Raw genomic sequence first — 26398 nt, 5'->3', positions numbered from 1 at the left:
AAACGTTGCGCTAACATTATAATTGACGGCAGAGAGGCGCTGCATGCAGCCGAAGAGAGCGGACGCATTTCACATGGGCTCCGCGTACGTTCGACTTTTTTGGCAGCTTTTCGAAGTTTTCACCTGGATTTGTTCTCCGAATCAAGTGGCGGAATACGCAAGGACCACGGCGACACCAATTTTGGGCAAGTGGACCTCTTATTCGCCATTTTTTGGCTTTTCAAGACCCGCGTCGCTCGTGGAGTAGCTAAGCCTAACGGACGCTTCGACGAGCTAAGCCTAGGGAGCCGACCGCGTCCTCGCGGGCCCTACCTGAGGCCGCTTGCTGTCGAAGAATTTAAGCATGGAGGCCCCACGGGCAACGGTTGTAGCGTCTGCGGAGACGCCGGCAGAACAGAGAAGTACCGAGGGAACGCAACGGCATAGCAGCTCGCAGAGCTGCTGCGCCGGCCCAAACATGACACAACCACGGGCAGCGGTTGCAGCATCGGCGGAGACGCCAGCAGAAAGAAGAAACGGAGCCATATCAGCCGCGGCAACTACCGGAAGTGACGAACAGTCAACGTTGTCTGCTGCAAATCAAGAAGAAAAAAGTGCTCCCAACGCTGGCGAAGGGGACGACGAAAAGATGGACGTCGGCGCTTTCGACGATAAAGGGAAAGACCAAGGGGGCTGGTGCCGCTCCATAGGCGGCAGATACGTTCCAGAGGAAAAAGTGGCAGAAGTATTAGCAAGAAGAAGGGAACGAAAAACACTAAACCTGAAGAAAAACAAAGCCATGGCAGAGAGGATGGTCGACAAGCTGCAAGTTCGCCTACCATCGGGAACAGAGAAGATTGTCCTACGACCAGCGGGAGGAATCGACAACATAAAGAAGAAGCTGGGGGTTTTTGCTGGAGACGCTATACTGGAGGCGGCCGTTCTATCCCCCATGGCAGAAGAGGACATTGTCTTCAACAAAAACAACCAGATGATCCTAATATCAACCCCGGACAAGGAAAGGGCAGAGGCTTTCGCCAAAATCAAGAACATCCGAGTCGGAGAAGAAGATGTCGAAAGGACTGGCCACCCGGCGATGCCTGAGGGGGCAAAGGCGTCATCTACGGGATTAATCTGCAGTTGACGGAAGAACAAATACACAAGGCGTTGGACAACCCACGGAACCCAACGTATACGGCTGTAAGAAGACAAGGAAGAACGTCCGAAACAGTCATCATTAACTTCAAAGAACTGGAAGTACCAAGGGCCGTAAAATTCTTCAGTCAATGGATTCCATGCAACCTATATAAGAAAAAGTACGACGTGTGCTCCGCATGCGGCATGATTGGGCACAGGCAAGACGTCTGCCTAGATCCAACCAGCACCCGCTGCCGAGGCTACGGGCTAAGAAATCGGCCAGAGGAGCATGCCTGCGAACCGAAGTGTCTTCTCTGCGGGAAAAAGCATCAGTTAGGGAACCCGACATGCAGGGAACTCTACAGGAAGCCTCACTGGGTTAAACAACGCGACGCGGCCCAGGCCGAGGCTAGGGTCGAACAAGACAAGAGAGGAGCGACCACGGGCAGAGGCAGGCCTCCAACGAAGGTCATGCTTCCACCTGCGGCCAAAAAACAACGATCCGAGTCCAGGGACACAAGCGCACCCAAGCCGCCACCCAGAGACAACCAGACCCACTGGCCGAACCTGCGGGAACCAGGAGAAAAGAGGACCCACTCTGGTATGCCTGTCAGCTTCGCAAGCGCGGTCTTCCATGATATGACACCAGAATTAGAGGCACAGGCCAATATGTTTAAAAAAGAGATAGAAAAGAGAGATGAGGAAAATCGCTATCTAAAAGAAATAATTAAAACTCTAACGGTAACTGTAAACCAACTCAAAGAGCAAGTTGGGCAGCTAACGAACACTACAGTGCGAGCTACGCAGGCGGCGCAAAAAAGACCGCTTACCCCTGTCCAAAGAATAGCCGCCCCACAGGCGCAGCACGAGGGCAGCATGGAGGTAGATATGGTAGGCACCGCAAAGAGGAAGGCAGAGGATCATGAGACGGCTCAATCCGAGAGAAACAAAAAGGTGCACAAAAACATTAACGAGAGCGAACTAGAAGCACGCCTCAAGGAACACGAGGAAAGCATACTAAGCAAGCTAAGCGATATCATAGATAACAAAGTCCAGGCATTAACAAATCAAATCAACTCAATTCTGACCGTGCTAGGAGGCGAAGAAAGAGCTCATCCCGATCCGAAGCATCCCTCGAGGCCGGAAGCCCCGTTCTCTCACTCATCATGGAGCAGACAGGGCCCATAATTTGGCAGTGGAACTGCAGGGGCTTTAAAAAGAAAAAAGCATTGCTGCAACAGCACATTCTAAATCAAGGAGAGCCTCCGCTTGCTGTGGCGTTACAAGAAACAGGAAAACCCCCAGTCAAAATTTCAGGGTATCGCACATTCGACAGCGGAAGAGGGGACAAATCTAGAGTAGCCACCCTAGTCAAGAATAACATTGCGGCAATTGAACATGACGCAAGTACGGATGAAGTGGAGGCCGTACTCGTAGAAATTCTCACATGCAAAAAGAATAGGGGAAGCATATTCGTCCTGAACGCTTATAGCCCCCCTCGTCACAAAAAAGGCACAGTTTGAGGCGACATTTAAGAAAGCGTTGAGGACAGCAAAATCATGCCCTCTGCTCATAGTGGGGGATTTTAACGCAAATCATCACGAATGAGGCTACTCCAAAATCGATAGGAAAGGTAGAATGCTATGGGAAGCGATTCAGAAGACAGGACTCTCGCTATTCACGGATCCGAACGAGCCAACCAGAACGGGCAACAGCATCTGCTGTGACACATCACCGGACCTAACACTAGGACACAGGACGGGCAAAACGTCGTGGAAGAACACGGGCGAAAATCTTGGCAGCGATCACTTTATAATCGAAATCGAAATTGATAGGAAACTAGGGGTGCCCATACACAATTCAAAACAGGCCACCGCAACTGACTGGGACAAATTCAGGGATATCAGATCAACAGCAGACTTAGGCGAAATCGGAAACGTAATAAAGTGGACTTCAACCGTTGTCTCACACGTAAAACAGGCCACCGAAACAATAGAGGGAGATGACCTCCCATTCCGATTAGACAACAAACTTAGAAATATGTGGAACCGAAAAACAATTCTCGAGAATAAGCTAAAGCGCCAGAGATGGAACAGGAAGCTCAGGAAGAAAATAGCCGAGCACAATAGAGAAATAGAGAGCTACGCATTCAAACTAGAAGAGAAAAGGTGGGATCAGAAATGCGAGGAGCTAGAGAAGAATATGAGCCATCCCAACACGTGGCGGATGCTGCGTCACCTCATAGATCCCACCAACACCAAAACCCACGCCGACATTGAGCAAATCAAGGCCAGGTACAAATTTGACGGAACCGATGAACAGCTCATCGACCGACTTAAAGACATATATATAGGCCCCGCATTTCCGGCAGTGGATAAAGAATATCAGGGGGCGGAGAATCCGCTACTGGACGAACCCATTCTAGTAGCAGAGGTCAGAGCCGCACTCTTTGACCTCAAAAGAAACACAGCACCTGGGCCAGACAAGATAACCTACGGCATGCTTAGGAACTTAGATGACAACTCTATAGTTCACCTTAGAGCATATTTTAACAAAGTTTGGGAATCCGGGGACGTCCCTAAACACTGGAAACATGCCAACATAATTTTAATCCATAAGAAGGGCAAAATCCCGGGTATAGAAAATCTCAGGCCAATTTCACTGACCTCGTGTCTAGGCAAATTAATGGAGAAGGTAATTCAGACGCGACTAACTCGATTCGCGGAAGAAAACAGCATCTGGCCCCACGAGATGGTATGTTTCAGACCACACCTTAGCGCTCAAGATACCATGCTAAGGCTCAAACACGATATAATAGACAAACAAAAGACCAAAGATACAAGAGCAATATTGGGCATAGACTTAACCAAAGCGTTTGATAATGTCAGCCACTCGGCAATCCTTGACGGCCTGTCAGAGATTAGCGTAGGGAAGAGGACCTTTGATTACATCAAATCATTTCTCAAAGACAGAACAGCAACTCTGCATATGCAGAGCCTCAGCTCGGAAGAGATTAAATTAGGAAACAGGGGCACCCCACATCATAGACCTCCATGCCAAAAATAAGGGGCTGAGCTGCTCCCCGACGAAGTCGGAACTACTAATCATCAGGCCTCGGACGAGGACAGCCAACGCATCTCCTCCCAGAATCTCAATAGAATTGAACGGGAAAGAAATTGTGCAAGTAGATGAGATCCGAATTCTGGGCATGCCCATAAGCAAAACAGGAAACAATCCCACGACTATAGCTAAGCTAGACGCTCATGCAAACCAAGTGGTAGGCATCATTAGAAGAATCTCGGCCAGAGGTAGAGGGCTGAAGGAGAAGAACAAGTTGAGGCTGGTCCAGGCCTTTGTCTTGAGTCGGATCTGCTACTCAACCCCATTCCTTAACATCAAAAAAGCAGACAAAAACAAGTTAGACGCCATAATAAGGAAATGCACGAAACGAGCACTGGGACTCCCAATCTCGACCTCAACCCTGGCACTAGAGGGAATGGGGGTGCATAACACATGGGAAGAGTTAGCGGAAGCAACGAGAACGGCGCAACTCGAACGGCTAGGTCTAACTGAGACAGGGCAGCAAATTCTAAGCTGGGTAGGACTACAAGGGAACAGAGGCACTAAACACCAGACGTTCCACATTGAGTCCAAAATTAGGAAAGCCCTCACGATCTCATCGATACCCAAGAACATGCACCCACAATACGATCAGGAAAGACGCCAGCACAGAGCCAAACACTTGGTAACAAAACTAAGCAGAATGCCACCCGAGATGGTTGCCTACACAGACGCCGCTTTTGACGATGACGGGAACTCTGTCTCGGTGGTAGTCGACGGGTCCGGAATAGAGCAAGGCAAGATATATACAAGCGGAGTAGACGCCACGGCAGCGGAGGAAGCGGCGATCGCCCTAGCGTGCGTTAGTACGAAGCCGAAGGTGATCATCAATGACAGCAAATCAGCAACAAGGAATTTCTGCAAAGGCAAAATATCACACTACGCGTTGAACATATTATCGAAAAGCAACATAGACAGAGGGATCACCCTAACCTGGGCCCCCGCTCACACCAACATACCAGGAAACGAAGCGGCCAACGCCCTTACCCGAGCGCTCATTATCCGGGGGGGACGCCGGCCTCAACCTAACTTTAAGGTCGAGACGCTCGCGACCTACAACGAAGTCATTGAGCACTACAAGTTAGGACGGCGGAAATATCCACCCACAGATAGGTCCCTCACATCCACAGAGGCAGTCACCTGGCGCCACCTGCAAGCCAAGAACCACATGTCTCCCAGATGGAGATACCTCACGCAAACTGGAAATCCGGAGGACCAATTCTGCAGATTCTGTAGCGATATAGGAACTTTAAAACATATCCTCTGGGAGTGCAGCCACTCCCCGGGCTACAATTTATTCCAGGACGAAGAAGCATGGGAGACCGCGCTTCATAGCGAAGAAACGGCGACACAGGCCAACATTGTCCGTCTGGCAACCGAAGCGGCGAACCGCTTTGTCTACTAGCCCCTGCCTCTTGGGGTGACATCGGGCTCCCTGGACGCCCGCGAGTGGTGCCGGAGCTCCGGTGTCGCCTCCTCCGGACAATAAAAGTTTATCACCACCACCACCATAATTGACGGCAAGAGTGCCTCCGGTCGACCAGAACGCCGTTGCTTGGCCTAGATAATATTGATACCGCCCGAACAATACGTCCGAAGTGGCACCACGCTTGCATTTTAATAGAAATTTTGGTGTTCAAGGAAGTTCACTCCTAGCACGCAAATATGTGGCGTGTTCAAGCTATGTGCAGTGCGTTCACAGAACGAAACTCGGGTGCGTTCTGTAGCGGCCGTCACTAATATTAACCGCTGCGCAATGCGCGGTCATCTTAACGTAAAGGTGCGCTAGCAGAATACGAAGGGAAAGCACACGCTGTCCATTTTTATTTTGTCAGCTTCACATCTACGTTAAGATGGCTGAATACCAACTTGCCCAGTGCAAACGTTGGCAATATGTGCATGCCAATACAGATACTTGTGACCGTTTGAAAATGGCACTCGATTCGCATGCATCAAAGTGTTATTATTCTCATGTCAATAAATAATCATGTTATATCGATGTGCGTGTTGTCGGTTATGACCTGCTACTTTGACAAGAACCAGACTTAGTCGCCTGTCACTAATTTCAGGCAAGGCCAGTTGTTTCAGGAGTCTGGCTTAATGATTGTCGACAGTGCGAACTGTCCTTCAACCGTAATTCGGCTACCATTTTGGATAATCAGCTAGAATGAAGCCGCAATCTACAGGTTGTGCTCTGGGGAGTCGCTTTACACCTGAAGGCATTTGCGGGCGCTCCAAAAAGAAGACTGGAAATAGACGGTGACGCGGTGGCGTTTCCTTCTAGGTGTCATGACAGCTAAAATTTGAACATAATTTCACTCCACGCACGTAAAATTATATTTTCCCAAAATTCGAGCTTATTCGGTACAAAACAGGTTTTTTAATTTCTTTTTATTTGGAAAACCAGCTTGCTTGTCTGGCAACCATTGGCCGCTGGTGTCACATCGACGTATCATCCCCACGTCGTTTGCTGCTCCCGGTATTTGCTGCACTGATGTGCTTACATGCACGCCGTAGACGGTGGTCGGCGGGAGTTTTTATTTGGAGAAGCAAGATCTTATTTGCATATCTTCCTTTTTCTTTGAAAAGCCTTCACTATAACAGCGGCTTTAATGATCTTCGGAGAAGTGGACTTGCTTCGGGCTTTCGTCAAACATTGTCAAGAAGGGCGAAATCGATGTTCTTCACGCTGTATTATTTAAGCATGAAATCACAAGCATATTATTCTTATGTTATGAGAGACTTTGCTTTAGCAATCAAGAGCTCCCGCATATGAAGAGCGACACGTGCAATGTTTCATTCCGTCGCGTGCGCCACGAAAGAGGGGAGGGGTTGTCGTTGTGTTGATCATTGCTGAGCTATTTCCCGCTACTCTTGTGATCTAAAAACTAAAAGGAAAACCCAATTAAGCCTACATTCTCGCGAGAGCACAACTTTATGAGAGCGGTACCTTTTATGATGCTGTTATGCGAGCGTGTTAGTCAAACTTAATTATTTCCGGCTAGTAAAATCTTTAGCAACACTATGTTCAGTCTGGCCACGGCCAGCGCACGAAAGCATGCGCCGCCGCCGCCGCTTTAGTACCATGATGGCAAAACAAAACGCGATTCGAATGCGCTTCACTGCCCGCACCGAACTGTATACAGGCTCCTGAGCCCCCATCGCCTCCGTGTCGTCTCCCTCTCAGCTGGGCGCGCTCGACTGCGACTGGCGCCAGAGCCTAACCTTGCGTTTTTCTGGTACTTTTCTAGCAGATGGCACGTGAGTGCTTTGGTGTACACTTACATCTTTTAGTAATTAATTACGGTGTGAGCCCCAAATTGCCGCATGAATGAGCCAATTCGCGGATTATGACTGCACCCTCAGCAAGCAAGCAGGCAAGCAGGTAGGCAGGCAGGCAGGCAGGCAGGCAGGCAGGCAGGCAGGCAGGCAGGCAGGCAGGCAAGCAGGCAGGCAGGCAGGCAGGCAGGCAGGCAGGCAGGCAGCCAGGCAGGCAGGCAAGCAGGCAGGCAGGCAGGCAGGCAGGCAGGCAGGCAGGCAGGCAGGCAGGCAGGCAGGCAGGCAGGCAGGCAGGCAGGGCAGGGCAGGGCAGGGCAGGACAGGGCAGGGCAGGCAGGCAGGAAAGGTTAGTTTACTTTTGTATAGAAGTCGATATAGTATGCTGCTTGTTCTACATTTGACATTCCTCCCTCCCCCTCCTTTTTTTTCGTTTTCGTAGTTTTATCTCTCGCTCTGCCTCACGGCTAATCTGGAATAGAGAAGCCTTTTTACAAAGCACAAGTTACGGAAATCTTGAGAGCGCTACCATGCTAGACCCGTGTCAGTGGTTTCTCAAGCAGAGATCTAGGCGGCGATTGGTGGCCCAGAGTACAAAATCACTAGAAACCTGAAAGTAGCGCAGCTGTTCTCTCTACGGCGCCGCGCCGCTTTTACAATCACGTGGCCACGCTCCAGCATGGATGGTTCACTCGCTCTAGTATAGCTGACATGGCGCGGTGTTTCCGCAGCGGCTGTGTGACGTGCTTGACGAAGTAGTTTTATTCAGGTTCGTTCAATTTACCTAAAACAAGCATAACTTGACGTATTCTGGGTAAAAAGGATACCGAAGTGCTGTGGTTTAAGATGCAGCAACAGAAGGGAACTCGGCAACGCGCTGATGGCGAGCAAACGAAGGCCAGTGTAGGTGCTTTCCATTCGGTGTGACATCATTACTCTGCATGGGGCTCCGGGCTATATGAGACTAGTGACGTGCGAGCTTATCGCATGTGTCATAAGGCAATAGTTTTGGTAACGTGCATGCTTCAACTCAGTGACATTATCAAGTCTACATGTGTCAATATCTCAATCAGCTTTGTTTTCTGGTGCACTGCTTGTTGGATATTTTTTCTCTGCTGGTCAGTGCTATTGCCTACTTTTTTTTTAGGTAGCGGTAAATGTCACTGTAATCTACTCTATATTAGAGGATTTTATTACGAATGCGTAAACGCGCAACACAGTTGTACATTTCTAAGAACATATCACACAATCCCAACTACTTTGCTACCAACCATTTCGTCAAGTTCCCGCGCTTATCGAAAAGAAAGCAGAAGCGGAATGTAGCGAGAAGAAAGAGCGAGGTGAGACAGTATCTTCGAAAGCAGATTAAGAGTTCAACACACGTTACGCCTGGTTGACCACGGCAAATTGATGTTCCAGTATTTCCGACCACAGCCATGGGGAGGGGAGTCGAAGGGAGGGGAGGCAAGGACTGGACTGATTGACAGGACCGGAGAAGGAGAAATATCCGTAATTGCCATATGGAGCATGGTAGTTGGAACAGGACGGCCAGAAGAAAACAGAAATGAAATTTTCTGGAAGCAATAATAAGTGTTTCATACTACGAAGTATATGTGCTTGAGCGACGTTGAGATCTCGATGTGGGCAGGTTACGTGTCCACATGATGTTTTCAGTTGGCGGTAGTTCCTATTGAATTTTGTTTGCTACACATAGTCTAAAACGAAAGGAAACCGCAATTTTTACGCGGACTCTATAGACTTATGTGTATTTACCCCAACCTCTTTACCGGACATAAACACATGGGTAACCCACATTTACGTCTCTTGAAATAAAAATGAATACTAAAATGCACGCCTGCTCTGTCCTAATTTTTTATTTGTTTGTGGTCTTATACGCTGACCAGCACGAACCAGTGAAATTGACTAAAGTGTAGTAAATTCCTGAGTTCACTCCTTTCAAGTCTGTTATGAGCTGGCTCTATCAGACGGAAGGGTTCATCTGAGTGCGTAGTTACTGCTCTGGAGCTGCGCTCCAACATGCTTTGTATTTTTAAACGACATAACACGGATTGAAGAAACTGGAAAAAACAGCGAGCACAAAGATATTTTATTACGCTGTCTATTTCTAAGCAATACCTTGCACAACCTCTATAACACGCATAATTATTAGTTCTGGAGTGGTTTCCTGCAGACCACGAACGAAGAAAAGACGCAATATCTTAGTTCAAAATTGTGTCGAGATAAGAGAACAAAACAAAATGAAAACAACAAAAAGGGCTTACACTTAGCCCCTCAACATGAATTTCAGCACCCGTTCCTGTAGTACTGCAAGTTGAGAGTTCCGCACTAAAGCACGTCCAAGATTCATGCTAAAATCGCTGTTTGTTTGTTTATTTGTTTGTTTGTTTTTGTATTCATATACGGTGCGTTGTAAGCGCTGCGATGAAGTACAGAAATACAAGAGGGTTTTTGTATGTTTTGTTAGCAGCATATATATATGCTATCTATTGCGTAATTATCAATTTTTCTCGTTTATATACCGAAATAGAGTGAAATGCTCTCAGCCATGAGGGCCTTTAGGACTATTAGAAATAAATAAATAATAAATAAATGTTATTACAGGCCGGAGTGCATACATACAGTTACGTCCAAACGCTGTAAATTGGACCCAGGTTTGGAGCTGAAGCGCAAACAGCAGCACCGGTTTATATTAAAGCGCCTGGCCTGTTTGTGCTACGACAGGCTGTGCCCTCCGAGTAGAGCCCCTGCGATGGGGAGAAAAGCAAAGCCGTATACCAAAGCCTGGTGGCGGCCAAATAGAATCGAAGCAGAGAGCACAAAAAGGCCGGAGGGGCTGCAGCTGAAAGGAAGCGGAAACCTTGGACAAGGCTGCACACTCTTGCCGAGCCGACAAGACGACAGTTGCTTATAAAACTCTTCTAGCAAACATAAAGGAAGACCACTTCATCTTTTAACGTTGAAGAGGAACAACGATTGGCTGCAGTTTTCGCTGCCTCCATTTGAAAGCTATAAAGAAGTAAGTGCTAGAAGTATGTTCCACAGGAGAAAAGAGGGCGCCCGAGGGCGCCTCGAGCTTGGCGCAGGGTCAAAGCTGGACAGGCGAGCATTGGAAGAAGCAAAGAGTGGCGGCTGGGAGGAGAGGGTTTGTTACCTCGGAAAGAGAACGACAGCTCCGGCAGCGTTGCTCATCGCCGGTCTCCTTCACGGCGCGGACTCCTCCGCAAGCGCGAGTGGTGAGCTCGATCTGTTCTTATTTTAAGGCGAAAATCTTACTTGCCTCATTTGTGGCTTGAGCGGAACGTGTAGCAGGATGTGGCGACAAATACATAAGTAATTTAGTAGCAAACCTGTGACGCGACTGTTCTTTGTGCAGAGTTCAAAATGGAGTGATACTATTCCTCTTCCCATTCGGAAAGCGCGTGCTAGTCAAGAAGAAGGTTAGTTTTACTATAGAGAAGTTCCAAACGACCACATATATCTCTCTACTTGTACGCTTTTATTGTAGATGTAGACGTCCAACGAGAAGGGAGACGGGTGCAGCGTCTTTATTTTCCCCCAAATCGAAATAAGTTTAACGCTTTGCAAAACTCTGTGGCTATCTCTCAATGAAAAAAATCTCCAATCAAAACCATGGTATACATTGCAAAGCTTCGCTTTCCCACTTTATAATCAGTTTGAGCCACGTTACACTCCGCAAGACTTTTCTGACAGGAGGGAGGGATCATTTTAACACACCTCATTAGCTTTCATACCTTTAAGCTTATTAAAGGAAGCTATTGCCACGGTATGAAAATTGCTCACAACTAAAAACGGTCAACTAGAAAAGCAAAGTGCTGCTTCATTGTTCTATCATCATTACACACTGCCACATGAAGCGGTGTTGACGCAAGGCGCAGTAAATCTTGCATGTGTTTTTTAGCGGTAATTACATATATAAAGAGATGTGACTGTCATGAGTGCAATGTATGTTCTCCTGCCTTCAGAATACTTAACCGTCGCGCTGGTTTCGTTAAACGGAGCCGTATCTCTCCAAACATTCCACCGCGATCTTTGTAACAGTTTTTCTTTTCCTTTTCCAGGCTTCGTTGTGTAAACATGAATCCTCCAAACTGCAAGTCTGTTTTCAAGAAAGTTATTTACATCGCCTCATGTTTTGTCTTCATTGAAGTCTGCCACGCCCAGTAAGGACTCTTTCCATACAGCTCTCGCTTTCAGCTTGCGCGACGGTAGAACAGGGTGCCTATATTGGCTTGTGCCAATACATAGTTTTTGCTGATCTGCACTGAGGTGTTTTAACTTCTTGCACCATTGAACAGTCATCTCAGAAGGTCTTCGTTCAGCAAGCGCATGAAAATAACGTGACAAATTAGATTTTTATTGTCGCTCCGCAGTTCACACAGTTTTAAACAGCTTCATTAAGGGGTAAGCGGCAAAGAGGAGTTGGAATTTTGCAAAATATTTCATTCTTACTTTATTTTCATTCCTATATCTCGTACATTTTTGTGACCCTCTTCTTTCGTCCAGTGATAAAAGAAAACACAAAAATATTGCTTAGAGTTCAAACTTTATTCGCTTTTGATGTGTCGTCGTCAATAACGACAGTATCGCATTTAGGTGGTCTCGGAACATCCAGAATAGCGCTGGGTTTATCACTATGAGGTCCCACCGCATTATATCATTATGAAAACCAAATATTACAGGACCATGGCTGCCGCTTGTTGCGATGGGCAAATTTCTCTCGTCAAAAAAAAAAAAAAGCAAACCACGATGCGATAAACGTACATGTCAAGTGAGGAAATCAAATTTTATTTTCTCAGGTTTCAGTCCTTCGAATATTTGAATCGAAGGTATTGGCATTGTGGAAATGAATTTTAAAGTTTTTTCTTTATTTCCTGGGCTTTCTTAGCTTTTCTCCATTTATCTTTTGTCAACCTATGCGCAGTCCGTGGTCAACAACAGTAAAATGATTATTCAGTTTTGTTTTGTTTTTTTTTTTGAAGTGAATTCCTAAGACTAGAAGTGCATTAAAAGCCTCTATTTGTCTGTGTAGACATGGCGTAAAGTTTGACAGTTGTAACTGTAAGTAACCTCTTCATGAAGACGTACGTGCTTGAATTTACATTTTATTCTTACCAGTGATATGTATTGAAAGGAAGAAGGAGTAGCTTTCTTGCATGAAAGAGTAGTTTATCAATATGTGGATAACAATACTGCCTTTCTCCACTTAAATGTTACAAATGGTCTTCACGAGCGCGCTAATTTTTATTACTCAGCTACTACGCAAACTGGCTTAATATAGAATGTGTGTCTAAACTAATCAAAAAATGTCTCACGGCGCTGAAAGTTTTTGGTACATTTCTTGCATTAACAACGAAGGTAGTTCTAAATGCCACGCCCCCTCATAATCGCTTGTGTTTGCTCTCCCGAATGCGCTTAAGTAACGAACGTAAACCCACGACAAAAATGTAGTTAAAAATAGACTGAGAAATTTTAGTGTGCCTCTAGATACGTAAAATACCATCAGAACACATGCGGCTAATCTACGACTTTACCTCGTGCCAGGGACAACGTCGCAGGCTACGCTGCCCGGATGTTGAATGATTTCCTGAAACCGGAGAAGTACGACAAGCGCCTTCGGCCAGCAGGGACAAACGACTCTACAGGTTGGGATCATGCTCTTCGGCCTCATAAGCTTGTCATGATGAACAAACATTTCTTAGTGCGAGAACTGAAGTAGATTGTAACGAGGGCCGGAACATGACAATGGCAAGAGATATCGTCGAAAATATTTGTGCTTATACCTTCTGCACCCCTGCCATTTGTGGATCAGCAGCGATTTACATTTTTTTTTACTTCAAAAATGATTTATATATTCTTCGCCTTGAATATGTTCAAGACATCCTCCACCAGAGCCACCATGCTATCAATTAGAAATAATAATGATTATTTAGACATCGAGAAAAAGGCAGGCATGCATAACTTAAGAATTAAAAAAAAAGAAGTACAATTACCGCGGTCTTTAATATCATTTGTGTCTTATTTATCGCCGCCTATTTTAAATATTCATCGATAATGAAGATTTTTTTTATTGACTGCATGGTGTGATAACAGCAATGGTAAAAGAAGGTACTCAACGAAAAGATGACCTCTTCCCTGGTGAACGAAAATAATAACACTAAAAAAAATTCTTGCTTTTTACTGTGTCCCGAAGAAAGAAGCTGGCCATCTTGTTCTGCAACTAGAAACAAACGCTGTTTATTTTTGTCTGTATGTTTTAGCGGTTGTCTTAAAGCAATGGTGGTCTGAAAAAGGTGATCTAAGACACTGTAGTGTTAAGATTTGTTTCATTAATTTTTCCGTTCTTCGTGCTATGCAGTAGAAGCTGGTGTTAACGGGGACGTGGCGGTTGTTGAGTCAGTGGGGAATAATTAAAGAACCACGAGGTTAAGATAACACTGCAAGATTATACCAGACATGAATTGTACGAGCCGTCACTAACCTGCGTTGAAGATATGTACGAAATTGGAACCGCTACGAAAATGTTTGTAAGGCTAGCGGGCAGAAAATGAAAGGCGCAGAAATAAGCATGCCCAACAAGCTACGAAGGAAGATGATATCAGTCAGGAGGGAAACAATCTGGTTGGTCGTGCTATAAGGAAGAACGAGGAACGCCTTTCCACGAAGTTGATGGAACTTGAAGGCTGAAAGAGCGCGTCTGTAGGAGGTGGCCCGTCGATGAAGCTGAAATTACGGAGAGGATGGAGCTAGGTAGGAAATAAGTTAAGGTTGAGGTGCTGTAGAAAAGGTTCGTTTAAGCAGAAATTTATATAAAAATGCAACTAATATGTCGAGATCAGTGGTTTGAAATGGTACCTTAGGTACTCTGAACTTTGATCTTACTGGCTTCTAGCCCACGATTTTTTCACAAGTATTAACGCCAAGCTGCGGCAAGAGTGCGTTTTCGCGATATAGTGAATTCTCACGCTATAGTGAAGGTAGAAAAGTTTGAAAATTATCTTTAAGTGGAAATCGTGCGTAATTTTATTTAAATTAGTCAGATTGCACCTAATGTCACGTCACATGTAACTTAGATTTTGCGACACGCCGACCATGAGGCGACGGCGTTTTTTTTTTCTGAACGGAGCTTGAAGGTTTCTGCCGAATTTGACAGCTGCGGGCTGTCTCTCAGCGTCTTCACCTGACGAAAAAGAACACCTGCTCCTCTCTTCCGCGCAGTCCTCCCAATGCCATTCCTGAACTTTGAGTATTTTAGCTTTGAGGCTGACTCAGTAATGGACCTAAGCTTGAAGCCAAAGTGAGCGACCAGAAACATTGTTTGGCTCCAGAAGGCTGTTCTTTACCGCATTGTCCGCTGGAAGAACCGGCGTGCCATTACTTAAATACAATTTCGATATAAGTAAGAAAATGCTGTTCTCCTCGGATACCTCGGGTACATTTCGAGTGAGGTGCAATAGCTGCAGACACCTTCGTGTATCCCCTTTCTAGTTCCCGTCTGCACTGTGTACGGAAATTGTAATACACAATGAAGAACCAACTCGTCCAATACGTAACGATTCTTCGATTTTGGTCAGGCCTTTAAAACTTTCGTGTTCTTATTCCAGGCCCTGTGATTGTCCGCAATGACGTGTATTTCCGGTCCATAAGTGACATCGACGATAAGAAAATGGTAAGTACCAAACAATGTGCCAAGTTTATTTTTTTAGACATTATCGCCAAACTAGCAGCTTAAACGTACCCTCGAGGCCAAACACCTCCTGGACAGGCACTTGAGTGACATCTCATGACGAATCATATGTTGACAGACGGTGAGTAGCTCGAGACGCTTTGCAGACCTGGTAGTACAGAGCGGGTGGCTTTGTATTCACACGGAAATTCCGGCGAGGCCGACGCTCGCAGAACGACGAGCGTGGACGGCGCTTCACTTTCGGGTGTAGCAGCGTTTTACAACAAGTGAGCCATGCGGGGCTGAGCATTTCTAAGGGACAGTTGCAGCAAGAGTGGTGAAGCATTCCAGGTTGCCACCATAAACACTAATTGCCGCAGCTAATATTTCCTTACGAGCTCGGCTTTGAGGGCGTATATCTCAAAGGTGAGCATAGATTTTAGATTTCCCTAATTCCCATCGTATTTGGAAATATCGGTTTGGTTTGGTTTGTGGGGTTTAACTTCCCAAAGCAACTCAGGCTATGAGAGACGCCGAAGTGGAGGACTCCGGAAATTTCGACTACCTGGGGTTCTTTAACGTGCACTGACATAGCACAGCACACGGGCGCCTTGCTTTTCGCCTCCATCGAAAAGCGGCCGCCGGGGCCGGGATTCGATCCCGCGTCCTTGGGAACAGTAGTCGAGCGCCGTAACCACTGCGCCACCTCGGCGGGGTGGAAATATGGAGTATAAAATGTATGCACTTGAAACCGCATTGACTTCGATTTCTGGCGTTGCAAATCAATGAAATGGCGTCGTCCGCATTTAGAAAGTAGGGTCTTTATGTTTTATGATGTACAAGCAATTAGCCAGGTTTTGGTGACAATACCAGGCGAAGCGTGGCCATCTCATTTATCACACACAGTCTCCTAAGCGAGCTTTCAAAGGCGTGTTTGTAATATTCGGTATTTGGAACCCCATTTGTCATTAGAAGAACTTAAAAACAGCGCTCAGCTACGAAATTGAAGCACTTCTAATTTAAAATATGATACTGCCTCCCTATATAGAAGCAGTGCTTAGTTTAAGTTCGCCACTTGTCCAGTTATTGAGCTATGTCAGGTAACTATTTTTCACCTTGCTACACAATGCTTCTTTAGATATAGCGCCAACGTCTCTCCAACTGTTTCAAAAATCGCTGCTTGTGAACATGAAAGTCGCTTGTTCTCGACAGCATTCATTACCTTTTTGTCCCCGATTGAACAAACTGGCAAGTCTTCTGTCGTGCATTCGTTGCTTCGTACCAAAAGATAAGAAAAGAGCGAGTTAAGACCATTACAAGAGTTAATCATAGTGGTTCACCACGCTAACACCTAGAACGACCATAAACACAACACCACGGAACGCGGAGCAACTAGGCCCAATTCTCGCCATTTTAAACGTTATTCAGTTGTCTATATATTCGGCCAGATTTGCCTGTCGCGGACTTGATTTCAAGACCGCCGTAATTAAAAGAGAAATAAAACGATGAGTTCTGTTGTTCAGAAGTCGGCTGACATAAGCCAGTTGCTATGTAGTTCCGACGAGAAAGGCACGAGAAGACACGACGTAGCAAGAACACCAGTTTCGTACTGTTCTTCCCATGACCTGCTTTTGTGACACATTCCTTATGAAAGCAGATGATTGTACTCGGACGACAGCTGATTTCTAGTAGTTCGAGCGGTGCGCTGTAAACTTTTAAAATTAGAAGCGATTAATGCATGGCAGCTGCGAACAAATATTAATTCCTCCGAAAGTGAATAAGAGAAAGAGTAAGACCGCTGCTGATTGTAGAGGGGAAACCCTACTATGTTACTGCACCAAAAAACAGCCTCGCCCATGTTTGCGCGCAGGAGTACAGCGTACAGGTGACGCTCCGCCAGAGATGGAAAGATGAACGACTGGTATTCGGCGACATGTCCGGTCAGCTGAAGCACGTCAGAGTGGACGACCCATCCAGGCTGTGGTTGCCAGACCCATTTTTCACTAATGAGTTAAATGGGCGCTTCCATCTCCTCTTGAAACCCAACGTACTGGCCCGCATATACCCTGACGGCACCGTCCTCTACAGCGTCAGGTATGACCGTGTATTGTAAGCCCTGATATATGCGCGAGGTATGCACCTTTGCCGCTGGCGAGCACGTCTTGCACTCATTAGGCCACAGCGGTAATTATTTCTCAAAGCAGCTCCTCTAGCCAATGAGATCGATGACTTCTCATTAAGTTGCAGCTAATCGGCTTGCTCCCGACGATGTCGCATTGGCAGGATTAAGCAAATTAGTCCCACAACCAATAAAAATGAATATCGGAAGATGCCATTAGCTGAAGCGCTGTGGAGAGCGGAAGGAGCTGCAGTTTAAGTGCACAATCGTTATTAAATTTGCAGTGCCGGTCAAGCTTATGAAAAGCACTGCCAAATCGGGCTTCGATACTGAGATGGTAGGGTATGACCGAAATCCAGTCTTCCAGGACCCTGGGATCTCTAGCTCGACATGCTGCTGCAGGGCCAATCAAGCGGATTCTCAAGGCTTGATTAAACTTGGCTTTATATCTATGTCACTCATGGCAGCTTGGTCAGCATACGTCACAGTTCTCCTCATGAGCTTGACTCCAGCATCTGGTGTAGCGTAGAAAAAAATAACATACTCAAGTGCAAAACAGTAAAAGTCTAGGGTGGACATGTGCTGTGCACTTTTGTGCACCGCAACCGCTGTGCACTTTTGCCTACTTTTGACAAGAAGACTGGATATTAAATATCATTACATAATAATAAAAAGAGCTATACCACTAGCGCTCCTAGCAAAATCGCTGGCATACTTGCTTAGATTCTGAGTTGCTACTAACGTACTCGGCTTCAACGCATATCTGCCGATAAACAAGGACAGCAGCCTGGACTGATAATTTAGTTTGCTAAGGAGTTTCGCCGTGCCAGAAAGCGTGAGGATTAGCTTTTCCGCACGCATTTATCAATTTGCAAGCAAAAACCGTCTCTGATGTTTTTCCTTTTCAAGCAGTCCGTCGGTTTCCTTCAAATACTCGAAACCCAGCCTCTTGACCGGTTGGGCGCGTGTGGATTCGATACTGAGATAGCTGTTTCAATTTGGGAACCACTAATCAGTCCATAGTCCTGCTTCCGACGATGGTTGGTGAGGAAGGAAATTTGAGGGATAGGGGAGAAGTGCATAATAATAAACTCTGTCTGAAGGTTATTCCTCGCTGTTGCGTGTAGTGATTTAGTTGAAATGGTTTGGGACTGGCTTGGAGGCGCGTTCCCCCATGCAGCGGTAGACACCACAAGTTCCGCCGCCCAAAGTGGGGCGCCCTAATACTGCGGCTTCAGGAGAGGTTAGGGACAAGACCGCTTCGCTAGCTCACACCCAAGCTGCAGCAGCGAAATACACTGCAAGCAACAGCGAAAAGTAGCCAGGACACAGAACGATTATGATCTCTAAGTTGGCTTCACTTCGTTGCACAGCAGGGAGTGGTTTCAGTGTTAGAGATGTCGCTCAAAGCTTGGTAACAGGCACTGATGGCACTTCGTTCAGTCTGTATACTGTCCACGGTGTGCACTCAATTGCTCTCCGTGACCACCTAGACAAAATGGCAAAAAGTGCCACCCACGAGACTACCCTAGCGAAAAAAATCGTGTGAGTCACAATAACCTCATATAGATTTCTCATACTAAACTCATACAAATCTCATACAATCTCATATAATTCTCATACGTTGTATGATAACTGTTTGAGATTATATGAGGCTTATACGAGTTTAGTATGGGAAATCTATATGAGATTATTGTGACTCATAGGGTTTTTCGCTAGGGTAATCGTTCCACCACCCTACTCTTTGTGAAGGCCTGCGGACATGAGGGGTCAGGCAACGGCAGACACTTGAAAGAAGGTTCGCTCTCTCGCAGGGGCCAAAATAAAAGGTGATGCCCACAGGTATAAGGTGTCAAACCGGTTAGTAACACGCATACGCTCTAAATAGCCGAATAGGCTTATTATGAGTCTGTAGTGTTCTTTCATGTATACCCGAACTAAACTCTGCCATTTCTTTCTGCTCCTGTCGTTCTAAAATATTGGACAATTTTCCCGATGCGGTGCATAGTGGTTTATGTTCTCCCATGTAAAACGGACATATATGGCTGCTCAACTGTAGCGTCGCCATGATGATTCTAAAAAGACATTCGTTGAAAGTAAGCATGCAGATGAGGGCCGCTGACTGAGCCGGTTCGGAATATTAATCAATATTTTTATGGTTGCTTTGTACCCATCACAAATGCTGATGATAGTACCGCTAAAAAAATCAGTTAAGGATAAGACATATTTTAACAAAGTTGTGGCAGCCAAGCTCCAATGCATGCAAAGCCTACCTGAGATGTTACTTCGGTAATTCCTAGAGGGCAAAATAACGAAAGGCTGTACTGGATACGGGTATTTAACTGTACAGAAACTGCCTATTGTTTTCTGCAGATTGTCGCTGAAGCTGTCATGTCCGATGGACTTTACGGACTTTCCTTTCGACCGGCAGACGTGTGGACTCAGGATAGAAAGCTGTGAGTGTGCCTTTAGTTGTTTTACACTTTGGACACAAAGATTATAAGAACAGTGCAATATAAGCTCATTAAAGGCACGTATGAGCCGCATTTCCACAGCAGGTCACGCACCAAAGTCGCACCACACAGTTCATACGACCTTCTCATATATAATAAGCCATCTGGAATTGTCATGGCGCATGATTATATATATAATATATATATATATATATATATATATATATATATATATATATATATATATATATATATATATATATATATATATATATATATATATATATATATGAAGGAAAGAAGCCAACAGTCGGCGAGGCCAAGGAAAGCGTTGGGGATGGTACTTTATGTTTTTTTTTTATGTTTACTTGGATAATCACAGAAATTAGTAATGTAATCTGTTTAGGGGAAAGATATTTAAACACAAAGTAGAAGAAAAAACAACGTGCCGATGGTGGGAACCGAACCCACGACCTCCGAATATCGCGTCCGGTGCTCTTCCAACTGAGCTACATCGGCCGCTGTCCCCCCTGCTACTTGCTTGGGTATTTATGTTGTCTGTATACGAACCTCGAGAGTGTTCACAAAGTACCATCCCCAACGCTTTCCTTGGCCTCGCCGACTGTTGGCTTCTTTCCTTCATGTATTATAACGAGCACCCTCATTTCCCCTTAATTGATCTGCTTGTAGCTTACGGGGGTCTCGGTTCTGGCAGTCTTGAAGCCATAGGTAGCGTAAGAGGGTTCTAGCACAGCTTTCGCCCTCGCTCTTGATCACGTTCTATGTGACGCTGGCGGTAACAAAGGACGTTTCACGTCCGCCGCTATGGTTGAGGGTGGCGCTGGTGAACACTCTCGAGGTTCGTATACAGACAACATAAATACCCAAGCAAGTAGCAGGGGGGACAGCGGCCGATGTAGCTCAGTTGGAAGAGCACCGGACGCGATATTCGGAGGTCGTGGGTTCGGTTCCCACCATCGGCACGTTGTTTTTTCTGCTACTTTGTGTTTAAATATCTTTCCCCTAAACAGATTACATTACTAATTTCTGTAATTATCCAAGTAAACATAAAAAAAAACATAAAGTACCATCCCCAACGCTTTCCTTGGCCTCGCCGACTGTTGGCTTCTTTCCTTCATGTATTATAACGAGCACCCTCATTTCCCCTTAATTGATCTGCTTGTAGCTTACGGGGGTCTCGGTTCTGGCAGTCTTGAAGCCATAGGTAGCGTAAGAGGGTTCTAGCACAGCTTTCGCCCTCGCTCTTGATCACGTTCTATGAGACGCTGGCGGTAACAAAGGACGTTTCACGTCCGCCGCTATGGTTGAGGGTGGCGCTGGTGAACACTCTCGAGGTTCGTATTACAGACAACATAAATACCCAAGCAAGTAGCAGGGGGGACAGCGGCCGATGTAGCTCAGTTGGAAGAGCACCGGACGCGATATTCGGAGGTCGTGGGTTCGGTTCCCACCATCGGCACGTTGTTTTTTTCTTCTACTTTGTGTTCAAATATCTTTCCCCTAAACAGATTACATTACTAATTTCTGTGATTATCCAAGTAAACATAAAAACAAACATAAAGTACCATCCCCAACGCTTTCCTTGGCCTCGCCGACTGTTGGCTTCTTTCCTTCATGTATTATAACGAGCACCCTCATTTCCCCTTAATTGATCTGCTTGTAGCTTACGGGGGTCTCGGTTCTGGCAGTCTTGAAGCCATAGGTAGCGTAAGAGGGTTCTAGCACAGCTTTCGCCCTCGCTCTTGATCACGTTCTATGTGACGCTGGCGGTAACAAAGGACGTTTCACGTCCGCCGCTATGGTTGAGGGTGGCGCTGGTGAACACTCTCGAGGTTCGTATACAGACAACATAAATACCCAAGCAAGTAGCAGGGGGGACAGCGGCCGATGTAGCTCAGTTGGAAGAGCACCGGACGCGATATTCGGAGGTCGTGGGTTCGGTTCCCACCATCGGCACGTTGTTTTTTCTTCTACTTTGTGTTTAAATATCTTTCCCCTAAACAGATTACATTACTAATTTCTGTGATTATCCAAGTAAACATAAAAAAAAAACATAAAGTACCATCCCCAACGCTACGAGCACCCTCATTTCCCCTTAATTGATCTGCTTATATATATATATATATAAAGACATTCGTTGAAAGTAAGCGTGCAGATGAGGGCATGATATATATTGTTACGTACTCAGTACGTAACGGGGGTGTTTATTGGTAGTCTAAAGCGCTGCGAGTCACGCAAGGAACACCAGCACACACCACTGTGTCTTCCGTTTCTTCTTCTTCTCTCCAGCCTCTTCTTCCTTTCCTGACGCCCCGAAGAACGTGACAATATATATATATATATAGGATGCGAGAACATTTAACGTACTTGGCCGCTTAAAAAATTATAGAGCGAAGGGTACGCTTCATTTAAAGAAACATTTTATTAGACTCGACGTTTCGACCAGAAGCTGGCATTCATCAGGAGTGTGAATGCAAGCAACCTACTCCCATTGCCGATTGGAATTAGTTTTCAGATGCTTTGATAATGCTGGGGCCTTTGCACAAAGCAGTCGATGTTACACCAGAACAAGTCGTATGTTTATTTTTAATAAATTTCCCCATCTTGCTTCAACCTCCTGCATCCCATTTCAGATGTTCCAACGGCTGAACGGAAAAAAACCCCGACAGAAGTGTATGGCGGGCTCGTTCATTATGGCTGCGTATTAATTTCTAAATTGGATTCCGGAGTAAAGAAAGCCTAATAGAGGGCGTTAGAATGTTAGGTGGGCGGATGAGGTTTAGAATTTTGCGGGAGTCAAGTGGGTACAGCTACTACAAGGACGGGTTAATTTGATGAGTATGGGAGAGGCCTGCGTCCTGCATCCGGCTGAAGATGATTAATTTCCATGGTGCAGTATAAGCTAACGGTTGACGGAGAACACCAAGGCGTAAGACGTGTAGTATGAGTAAGATATTTTTCAGTTTCAAATTAGCATCCTTGCAGTACAGGGCAAGAAGATGGACTAGGTGATGCATTATAATGGCAGTCAGGCGCTAAATTGATACACACAGACATGCGTGGGAACGGCAGATACGGGAGGCGTGTACATGCACCAGATTTATTTTCTTATTTTTATTTCTCAAACCGCATAATGCGTGTTTTCGCTGCCTTTGCTCTAGCATATATAGCATGGTTAGAAAGAAAAGATGAAGCTTTACGTTGAAGTTGAAGTTGTAAGTTCATTTTTTTAATCAAAAAACAACTTACAAGAATATACAGCGAGAGGTCCCATGGTACAAGACCGCCTAATTAACCACGTAGTGATAGAGGGTATTGGCACAGTTTAGCGAAATAACTCAACTACGTAGCTCGTAGAGCTCCTTATTGAGTATGAAATGTGTTGCATAACAGGAAATCAGGAATAATCAGTACATTTACGGTCGATTTCTCTGGCCCTTTGCTTTTGTTCATTAATGCAGCTGTACATCGAAAGAGCACAATAAAGACCACTAAACAATGAAATCAAATGGCGAGCACAAGTGATATAGTGAAATGATAAGCTCGAAACATTTTACAGCTCCACTGAGTGGTGTTTTACTGGTGCTAGTGGCTTCTATAGACCTTTGCATCGGGCGAGGAGGTTGTCGAAACGCCTCCTCTCTGGACTGTTGCAAACCGGTTCTGCTGCCGCCTCCACCGTGTTGACGTCAGGTGCACACAACAGCCCAGCGAGCAATATGGTGGCGCCTAGGAGGCCCTCGTTGCAAAGGTCTATATATTTGTCCCTAAGGAACTGACTTGGGCAAATAAGTACATACTTGGAACAAAAATATCACCTTTGTTTTGTTCTACACAGGTACAAATTCACGTCAGGTAGTAGCTAATACGGCATTGATGTAAACATGTGTGCAGGGAATAGCACTTTTATATCTTCTAATTTTCTATTTTTTGCTATTAGGTGCTCGTTTCAATTCAGTGAAAGCCGAATGAACGGAATGTTCGAAATATATTTGCTAAGTAACACAACACGAAGCACTCGGCCACCTATCCCTGCACTGCAAAATTTGATCGATAGAAGCTTGTTTTTCTGCTATGCTTCGGCGTAAGCAATGAAGTTTTTCCGAGTCAGCGCCTGGAGTAAGTCTATTAAACTACATGTCTGCGAGGAAATATCGGTTTTTGGTGTTTGAGGTGCCCGAATTCCTAGATAGCGTATACTTTGACAGCTAAAAGTGTGTTGCCACTTGTCCAACACGGTTGATTCACAGAACGTTTTGCACACAATGGGTGTTCTCGAAAGCAAAATTGAGTGCTTACAAGCTGTTTCTGCAAGATGCATTTGTTTTACCAGATGGTCATACGGCCGATGACGTTGCGTTCATATGGAAACAAGGAGACAATGTTCAAGTGGCCAGAAACATCCATATTGACCAATTCACTGCGACGAAGTTTGTAACTGGTTACTGCAACGTCACAACGTCAACAGGTATGTATTTTCTGCTAGACACAGCGAACGTCGCAGCGACGTACTGCAATTCGAAGCAAATGATAATTCCAACTGCTCTGCAGTTGCAGAGAGGTGCAGAGAGTCCAACTGCTCTGCACTCATCATATACCGATGTGGACTGAACTGGATACATTTCTCGGCATCCATCGCTTCAGGATAGAGTATAACAAAATTAATTATTGTAACGATGTGTTACCTGGTTCCCTGGAGTAACTGCTAACCAGCGCTCACTTACTATGTGATTGCAAATTGGTCTAACGAGCAAAATAGTTTGTACACCTTCGCGATTGCAGCCATAACGATAGTGCTTTCCAGCATTATCGTGCTATTATCGGCGTGCTTATGAATACCAGGAGTGCACCGGCCAAAGACAAAATATTCTCGCTCTGATAGGATCTTACGCTCAGTATGCGCAGTAAAAATGTTTGCACTTTTTTATATGTAAAAAGGGCGCTCGAGTGCTTCAGGGCAAGCACCCTACGCGTTTAAGAGACGAGAAGAGGTAAGAGAAGGCGGTTAATCAACAGGGTGTTCAAGTTGGCTACCCTGCGTAGTGAGAAATAGAACAGGGGTATATGAGAAAAAGAGAAAGTTAGATCTAAAAGTTATAGGGTGCGTCAAGAGTGACCTGAGTACCATGTGCCACAGAACATAACACCCGCTTTTCGACGCCAAACACAGGACATTCGAACCGCAAAATATATTCCACCGTGAAGCAGTGCTGTTCAACGCATATGGTATCAGCCTTACATTTTTGAAGGTGTAAAAATTCTTAGACTGTGAGTGCCCCCGCGGCAGCGATACAAGCGGCCCAGTCCCTATACAAGCAAAAAACATTCATAGTAGAGAAGACCTCTCGGCAGCGGTTCCGCTCCGTCAACGACCGCGGTGAGCTCCAAATGTTTGGACATTGTTGATTACCTCATAAAGCACCGACAAAAAGAGAGCCCTGTTGCTATGTACTTGTGTGCTCTGTGTTCATGTGTCCTACGCAGGCGAGTACACCTGCCTCAAGGTGGACTTCACCTTCGAGCGCCATCCCGGCGAGGTCATGGTCAGAGCTTACCTTCCGAGCATTGGGCTCGTGCTGCTCTCCTGGGCTGCACTCTGGACCAGTAGTACGAACACAGAAGTGCGCATCCTGGCGCCCATGGTCGCTCTCCTGGTCATGGACAATTTGGTGGGCAGTATGAATCAATACGATTTCCCGCACACTTCGTACACCAAGGCGGTGGACTCGTGGACGGCGTTCTGCCTCACGTTCGTCTTCCTTATTTTGCTCTACATGACTGCCACCGACTATGTTCTCCGCGTCACGCAGAGTGCCAAAAAGGTGCGTAACTGCATTACCTGCCCAGGGCTCTAGATTAAGTTTAGTTTAAATCATTCTAAAAATCATTCACCGCTATTCATCATGGCAGCAAACTCATTTCCTCATGTAAACAATGAACGCAACCTCGTGATTCGAGCTTATGTGCACTGCATTTTTGCCAAGGAGTTCTCGATGTGTTTCTCTTTCGCATTGTCATTTTATATATGCATGATATACTGATACAATATTACTGCGGACTATTGTGTTTCAGGCTAATTGTCCACCTAAAATCAGTCACGTTCTCTGGTAGTCGCAAATAATGATTGAACTGCATTAGGCACAGTTATTTTTTATTTAATGAGGGGAGGAGACTTGATCATTAGCCAATTTCTGCACATAAAACTCATTGTCTGATATCTCCAAACAATTAACGGCAGCGAATTTATTCTCCCGCGTTATCGTCTGTGCTGTCATTAAAGTACCGCCAAATGCCAGAAACATGGGGAAGGAAAACAAATTAAAATTATCATGTCTTTCTTTTTATTTTTCCTAGGTCGACAGTAAACGCACCTCCGCCACACCCAAGACATCAACACTGCAACATGCTATCTGGTCATGGGTGCAACATTCAAGATCAACGCCAGAAATGATGGACGTTGTCGCGAGGATATTTTTTGCCGTGGGGTTCTGCCTGTTTCTCATCATATACTTTGGAATCCACGCTACAGCGAATGCGGATGAGATCGAGAAAGCGCCAGGGGTACCAGTGATTTTGAAGAATCGCTGA

At 45.7% G+C, this 26398-nt stretch overlaps 1 protein-coding gene across 1 annotated transcript; it reads left to right on the top strand.

Annotated features, from left to right (window-relative positions):
- The first annotated feature begins 1320 nt into the window (after positions 1-1320).
- On the top strand, positions 1321-26398 carry LOC146188860 (glycine receptor subunit alphaZ1-like). Its single transcript, XM_084605137.1, has 10 exons — positions 1321-1717; positions 3362-3549; positions 11553-11617; positions 13096-13196; positions 15156-15220; positions 17088-17311; positions 19710-19792; positions 24144-24278; positions 25295-25632; positions 26165-26398. The coding sequence occupies exons 1-10, from the start codon at positions 1321-1323 to the stop codon at positions 26396-26398; spliced, it is 1830 nt and encodes a 609-aa protein (XP_084461263.1).

The sequence above is a fragment of the Amblyomma maculatum genome, chromosome 5 (assembly GCF_055883805.1).
Source record: "Amblyomma maculatum isolate TAMU_Amacu chromosome 5, ASM5588380v1, whole genome shotgun sequence".
In the NCBI taxonomy this organism is placed as follows: Eukaryota; Metazoa; Arthropoda; class Arachnida; order Ixodida; family Ixodidae; genus Amblyomma; species Amblyomma maculatum.
This window is presented reverse-complemented; position numbering and strand designations above follow the sequence as displayed.

What these genes read in the sequence shown, in the direction of transcription:
- LOC146188860 (XM_084605137.1), top strand. Translation starts at nt 1,321, where the DNA reads ATGATTGGGCACAGGCAAGACGTCTGCCTAGATCCAACCAGCACCCGC. An exon ending in AGAAAAGAGGACCCACTCTG is followed by an intron (nt 1,718 to 3,361) that starts GTATGCCTGTCA and finishes GTCACCTCATAG; the next exon opens with ATCCCACCAACACCAAAACC. An exon ending in ACCGTCCTCTACAGCGTCAG is followed by an intron (nt 17,312 to 19,709) that starts GTATGACCGTGT and finishes TGTTTTCTGCAG; the next exon opens with ATTGTCGCTGAAGCTGTCAT.